Raw genomic sequence first — 7986 nt, forward strand, 5'->3', positions numbered from 1 at the left:
CTGGCGTGAACTTCTACACATGACCCCATCCCCCAATATAGGTAAGTATTTATTTAGCACTCCACTTCACGTTTATGTATGTATGTAAGTATTAATCACTGTCCTCGTATGTATATATGTAAGTATTATAATTTTGCCACCACTTTTTCTTTTTATTCTCGTTTTCCTGTATTTAGGTATCACTATCACTGCACAACTTGGTCACTTCCAGTTTATGTCTCTTTGGTTTTTGTCTAAGGTTTATAATCTGTTTTTTTTTTTTTTTTTTGGCTTTGTGAAGACCGACAACCGCGATTGACAGGCAATGAAAAACGATAATGGTTAATTAAAACGAAAGTCAAATAAAATATTCTTAGCTCACGCACTAAGTCCCTGCTCGAGGGCCATGAAAAATTCTCAAGCGTTTTTGAGAAGCGAAAATACAACTTAGGGAATGCGCGAATAAAATAAAAAGTCTAATTGCCTGTCACGAAAATTACGATAAAAAGGGGGTAAGTATAATCATTCTCAACTTTCGTTARRTATTGTAAGAGATTATGGTAAGTATTAAGGTAAGTAATAGACTGGTATTATGAGTGCATTATTAAGGTAAAAAAACCAGATTTGCTGCATAAGAAGGGGTCAGTTCGGGTACAACCGAACATTTTATACTCTTGCAGCTTGCAAGAATCATAGCCAGAAAATATAGAATAAAGTCAGCCGGATGTTCGAAAATCCGACATTTTCGATCAACGGTCAACTATTGGGCTTGAATGGTTTTTAGGCATATTCGGTAGGCAAGTAAATGACAAATACGAAATTTTATTTGCTACAGGAAAGATCTGATGGCAAAATCTCTATCATTAATACTTCTCGAGGGTTTCGGTCTTTTATGTAAGGTTGTATGGAGTTTTCATAGATATTTTATAACATACCAAATGATATGACAATTCGCATTCCATTGCTCTAAAAAGATTCTCGAWAACAACAATTTAATAAAAACTTTCAAAATAATTTGAGGTATCCGCAAAGAAATACTAATACGAACCAAAAATATCCCAATAGTTCATAACCAGTAGACCTGGATCAATCAATTGATATAATAAATAACCCCAGAGCTTTACAAACAAACCAAGCACATGCCAGAAGTAACAGATACAATTGGCAAACTAATTGTCAACAACCAAATATACCAAACAGGCAAAATGAAAGTGAACAAGTAACCCTGTATCAAAAATTTAAAGAGTTAATGACAATGGTGAAAGCCATTTCTTTGGGTAAATTCTGATTTATCCAATATTATATAAACAGATACGACAACCGGGAAAATCATTAGAATGTCAATGGATACAAGGCAACCGGTTCTTATATACTAGCAGGAATTTATAATTATATAATTTCGACTATCATAAAAAGACGTTTTTATTAAATTGATAGCCTTCTGGTTGAGGCTGTGTGCTTACTATTTCACTTTCATTTTTCCTCTTTGGTATATTTGTTTGTTGATAATTAGTTTACCATTTACATCTGTTACCCTGGCCTGTGCTTGTTTGCTTGTAAAGGCCTGGAGTTATTATTATTTGAATCGATTGATCTACGTACACAGAACACTTCTTCAGCCTGATTTTCCCCAATCAATGACGATGACGTTCCATTGCCCGACCATGAAAGAATTCGAATAGCAATCACCCGCCTGAAGAACAGCAAAGCAGAACTAAATAAGGAAGGTATTATCTTCTATAAGAGTGTACAACTGCTGACGATATCGTTGGGATCAACACCCGTGCCGTTAGTTCTGTTTTATCCAGCATGGATAAGGAAGCGAAGCAAATGGGCCTGGTAGGGAACGAGGGCAAAACGAAATATCTCCTCTCATCAAACAAACAGTCGTCGCACTCGCGACTAGGCACCCACATCACTGTAGACAGTCATAACTTCGAAATCGTAGATAATTTCGTATAACTTGGAACTAGCATCAACAACAACGTCAGTCTCGAAATCCAACGCAAAATATCTCTTGGTAACAGGTGCTACTTCGGACTGAGTAGGCAATTGAGAAACTATATAAGAGGCATGGACCATGACAACATCTTCTGAGTCGCCGATACGAATTTTTGAGAGGTTCTACGCCTCTTCATATGCAACGAACACAACACACGCCACATCYATCAGTAGCTAATATTAAATACGTATACAGGGTTTACCCGGAAAGTAAAGAGATCTACGACTTCGACAAATATCGACAATGCGACTCGTGTGCGGAAAGTTTTGAACTCAGACAGTCGACTAAGTATTCGTTTAATTGGCCAGATGTTATATTTATCAAAATCTGTGGTTCACGACATTGTGACGGAGCACTTGAACATGCCCAAGGTGTCCGCGAAAATAGTCTGAAAAGTGCTCACTGACGAACAGAAATCGTGGCGAGTAGAAGTGGGCCAAATAAATTTGAAAATGTGTGAAAGTAACTCCCAATTTTTGAAAAACGACGACTGCGACGCAGAAAGATTCTACTTAGAAAGTTTTTAATTGCAATGAAATAATTTTTTTTTAATCGACTCAATACTATTACTTTGCGATCTTCTACATCTAGCATACATACATACACTGAAACTCAACTGAATTGGTTCATGATCTCAGAGGTAGGAATTTATCTATAATTCCTAAACCAGTTTTCTGATTTACATACTTTTTTTTCTTTAATTCTTAAATCATATTAAAACAAAATTCTGAAGAAGGTTTTTCAAAGACATACTATATTATTTATTCCTTATTTATTTTTTCTTTTGAAAGTTTAACACAATCAATGATTTTTTTTTTTCTTTCATCTGCAATTGCTCAACCTAAAAATAGAATTATATAAGTAACTTAAGATACTTTTCGGATTTTTGGCACTTGGCTTATACTGAAGTATTTCTAAAGTAATTATTAATGAGTTTAATAATGAGTGAATCCAACGTTTTTCGATACAACTTCATATAAACGATCGGGAAGCGAGCTATACAAATTTTGGAGTATTTGCAGCGAAATTTTTGTCTAGGCCGTTAAAAGTGACAGACGACGGTCTCATCATAGTTGCTGATATATTTTGAAAATTTAACGAAAATTTAAAGAACCCAAATGCAAGTTTTCCTAAAATTTTATTATTAGAAGATTGAGGAAGTCCGAGAACTGGAGAGGAGAGGGGAGGAGATAAAACTGACCGCAAATGCTTCGCTGGTCGCTTCATGCCAATGTCAATACATGCAATGGCAAAAATTGGACACCTCTAGCGGAAGCACGAAAGCAGCAGCGAATATCCGGTTCTAACATAAGTTGTTTCAGATTTCAGTTTTTAGTTTTATATAGCAACTCATAAGGTGCCATTGAAACTCACCATATTTCTAATATTTTATACAATAAAACAATATTTTATTCCACAATATTACAATATTTACACATAATATTATATGTTTTTTAGAGCAATTGGACAGGATTGAAGAAGGAATGGATCAAATAAACGCTGATATGAGAGAAGCTGAAAAAAATTTGAGTGGAATGGAAAAATGCTGCGGAATTTGTGTTCTTCCCTGCAATAAGTAAGATTTTATTTTTTGATATGTTTCTAATTTCACTTTTTTAATCGAAACAATAGGAGCCAATCATTTAAAGAAGATGATGGAACATGGAAAGGCAATGACGATGGAAAGGTTGTAAACAATCAACCTCAAAGAGTTATGGACGATAGAAATGGCATGATGGCCCAAGCGGGATATATAGGAAGGTATTTATGTAAACGAAAATAATTCTTTATTTTTCTGAAGATCTTATTCAAAGTTTACATTTAATGTTTGATTGATTTTGCCTGTGTTCGTTGCAAAACCAACTTATAATCGAATATTCCTAACACTATCAATGAAGATAAACGTATAGAAAAATATTGTTGAATATAGTTAAGCATATTAAAAATACAGCCATATATATCCATTCTTGCAATTCGATTTACATTGTGGTTTCTTAAACCGCAAGGATTTTTGATTGAAACTTTTAAACTTTGTAAATGAAATGAAAGTGATTTGATTTGATTTGTATAAATTTCAAAAGATGATTAACAAAAAATATAGAAAATACTAAAGGCGAAGATCAGTTCTGGATGAGAGTGTATATCTTTTTGTAACGGTTTCAATTTCATATTTTAAATCCGGATTTTTTCACTTCATATTAAGTGTATAAAGCAAGTATCAATTGAGATATCTGTAATTTGAAGTACTCGATGCTTATTGCTGTCTTAATGCTCTGGTAAAGGTTAACTCTAGTAACTAGTCTCACCCAAACWCTTTTCAAACTTCAGTTTAGTTTKAAGCCATATTAATCAATCAACATAATGGAAAAAGAAACCATTAAGACTTTTTTGTATTCTTTAATTTAAATTAATGTAATTTAATTCAATCATTCTGGCTTCCTCCTAGTCTCAATATGTCCCCTATAGTAGGATTMTCATTTTCTTATGCAGCCATGCGCATTTCGCACACATCTTAATAGAGCTCTTATTCTAAATGAAATTGAATAAACATATTTAACATAGTAATATCTGACCATTGCTATATGAAAATATGATATCGAACGTGACCATTAATGATTTCGTSAATAAACAAATAAAACGAATTCAATAGCAATATTTGTATGCCCTCGTTGCACGTCGCACAGAGTTAAAATTTTTTTTAAATGAACGGCTGTTTGAAATATTTGAAATAAATCACGTAAATACAGTGTTGGGTCACCGATTGCAAACCACTGCATACTTCAACCATATGTTCTTATATATTTTTACTWTTTCTACTTCTTCTTATTTGCCTAATATTCAAGGTTAAGCAATAGGAGCCATTCTCTTCAATGCAGTTAACAATTGTATTTGCATTGTGTTTGCTTGCATTTGCTCTGTACACTTTACTAACGCTATGTTTCGCTCACGCAATTACACGTATGTTTGTTTGTATACATTAGTTAATCCTATTTTGCATGTACTCAGTTTAATATGTAAGCAGCATATTACAATGCTGCATTCCCATTTTTACATTTCTCTTTAATAACTAAATTATATATGAAGAAGCAATAGCGTTAAGTAGGTACTTAGTTTTATGAACTATTAGAAGTCCATAACATATATGTATATATGAATTAATACAATGCGGAATTATGTACACCTTTAGCGGTATCGGAATACTGTACAAAATATTATTTAAGGAGGAGAATTGTGCAAATAAAGTTAGTCTAATACCTGACCACCTTACAGTCSTTACTCGTGCCTTTGCTACAATTTCGCTGATAATTTGCTGTTTCGTAAATTTGAGCGGTTATAAAAAAAGCTTTATAGCCCTACAGTTTTTGGCGCCCAACGTGGGGCACGAGTAAGTTGTTTTTGTTGTTCGCATATCTTTTCGGAGTTTGGTGGTCAGTATTAGACTGCATCGTGGGACATCATCGTCTGTAGATCTTCACCATTCGACATCTTCACCATTGGACACGTCAGCATCGCTCGCACACAGCACAGCACATGTACTTGTCGCCGCTACGTTTTGCCAGTACCACTTCGTCCAGGTGATACTCGTATTCGCATATTTGTTGCTTCGCATATATACAATATTAATCTCGTTGATACCTTTTTGCATTAAATTAACGAACCATTTATTACCTAGCTACTCACCAAAACGGTAATTATAATTATTTGAAATAATTTTGAAGCCAATATAAACCATATAGAATCCCGTTCTACAATGTCTCTGGACGAACTAAAACAACAACGCACCAGCACCAAGAAAAATATCACACGTATTAAAAATATCATCGATGCTAGCTTACGACCAGGTGGAAAGGTTCTTTCAGTGGCGGAATACAAATGTCGTTTAGGCATCCTGGAGTCATACTTCAAGCAGATTCTCTCAATTCAAACGGACATCGAAAGATTGGATGCTGAGGACGGAGGACGTGCTGACCTGGAAGAACTTTACATAACGACTAAATTGGTTATCTAATCACAACTGCGAGAAGATAACAACGTTTCATTTTCGGATACAACTCTGTCTCTTATACACATCTAGATGTGTATAAGAGAAAAGGCACTGCCAGTATCTAGAGTCACTCGACAACCCGCATGGTAATACTTCGACAGCTCAAGGTTTCAACAAACACTCCACTCCGAAATCAAGAGGTCAACCAAAGGGTTACACATTTTCCTGCTCTACTATATCGTGCCAATTCTGTTTTAACAACAACCACAAGATTTTTAATTGTGAACGGTTTAAATCGCTAAACATAACTCAACGTTTCGATCATGCAAAGAAAATTGGACTTTGCATGAATTGCTTATCAAARGGACATCAAGTAGCCAATTGTTCATCATCCCACAGGTGCAAGGTTTGTGCACGACAACACCATAGTTTACTTCAYCGCGGTTCACCTCCAGACCAACCAACAGCTACTCAACTATTTCCTACACAGGAGGCAGTCGTACATACACATATGAATAATTCATCGTTGGATAATGTAATCCTTGCAACAGTAAAAATTTTCGTTCGGGATTCAATGGGGAGCTATAGATTGGGTACAGCGCTGCTAGATTCCTGTTCGCAAGTCACTTTCATCACAGATGATTTTTCGCAAAGGTTGCTGCTGCCAAGAAATAAATATAACATAGAAATTCAAAGCATCGGCTTGTCATCAACCAATATTAAATTCAAAAGTTCTACTAACATCAAGTCGAAATTCACCGCTTTCGAGCTTCCATTAACTTTTTGTATTACATCGCGCATTGCTTATCAACCAGATCCGAAAATCAACATTTCAACATGGAATATTCCAAACAACATAGTACTCGCTGATGATGAATTTCATAGACCAAAGAAAATCGATATGTTGCTGGGTACGGAAACGTTCTTCAGTCTGCTATCTGTAGGTCAAATCCATCTTGGGTCTAATTTACCTATCTGGCAAAAAACGCTCTTAGGCTGGATCGTTTCGGGACGCTATAATACCGGCAGTAACAATATATCTCCATCTTGTTTATTTTTAGCCAATGAATCTTTAGATGCCAAATTGGAAAGGTTGTGGAAATTGGAAGAAGTTACTACCATCCCAGAGCCTTGGACTCGTGAATAACAGACTTGCGATCATTTATACAATGCAACCGCTTTAAGAAGACCTTGCGGCAGAATAGTTGTCAATATCCCTTTCAAGGATGATCCGACGTGCTTGGGCGAGTCATACACTACGGCATTGCGATGATTCAATGCACAAGAACGTCGATTAGCTAAATCACCACAATTGACAGCACAGTACGTTGAATTTATGAACGACTACGAGAGCCTGGGTCATATGAGCATTGCGAAGAATCCAAATCTGAGCGAACCGCATTATTTTATACCACATCATTTCGTTCTTAAACCAGCAAGTACAACAACAAAGCTTCGAGTCGTATTTGACGCCTCCTGTCGAACTACAATCCAATGCGAACTTTTTATTCTTCTTCTTCGTTTCCGATTCAATAGGTTTGCACTCACGGCGGACATAGTCAAGATGTATCGGCAAGTATTAATGCACGAAGATGATCGAAAGTTCCAATACATTCTGTGGAGGAGTTCACCGACTGAGRACATTCGGACATACCAACTGAATACAGTAACGTATGGAATGGCTGCTGCACCATATCTTGCTATACGGAGTTTGTTGTACCTAGCTGAACAGYATTCAGAACAATGCCCAATTGGCGCAAAGATCGTGAAGTCATCATTTTACGTAGACGACTTACTGTGTGGTGCTGACAGTCTAACCGAACTTTCACAGATAAAGCAAGAGGTAACACAACTGTTAGAATTAGGAAAGTTTAAATTAACAAAGTGGCATTCTAATCATCGTCGATTCAGAGAAGACGACTCTTTAAAGGATCTAAACGTAGATTCATCTATCACTAACGCTCTTGGACTAAAATGGAACCAAACTCTTGATTGTTTTATTTTTTCATTTGAAGCAAAA

The 7986-nt window shown here is 35.7% G+C and overlaps 1 protein-coding gene across 1 annotated transcript in view; it reads left to right on the plus strand.

Moving 5' to 3' along the window:
• The window catches only part of LOC108972551 (synaptosomal-associated protein 25), a gene marked incomplete at its 5' end in the record, with an annotated part of 184745 nt that overhangs the window by 60321 nt on the left and 116438 nt on the right, over window positions 1-7986 (plus strand). The window contains 2 exon segments of the mRNA XM_018939179.1: window positions 3440-3557; window positions 3614-3742. Coding sequence (XP_018794724.1) covers window positions 3440-3557; window positions 3614-3742 — 247 coding nt within the window.

This window comes from Bactrocera latifrons, unplaced genomic scaffold (assembly GCF_001853355.1).
Source record: "Bactrocera latifrons isolate USDA-ARS-PBARC rearing strain unplaced genomic scaffold, ASM185335v1 scaffold_407, whole genome shotgun sequence".
Classification (NCBI taxonomy): domain Eukaryota; kingdom Metazoa; phylum Arthropoda; class Insecta; order Diptera; family Tephritidae; genus Bactrocera; species Bactrocera latifrons.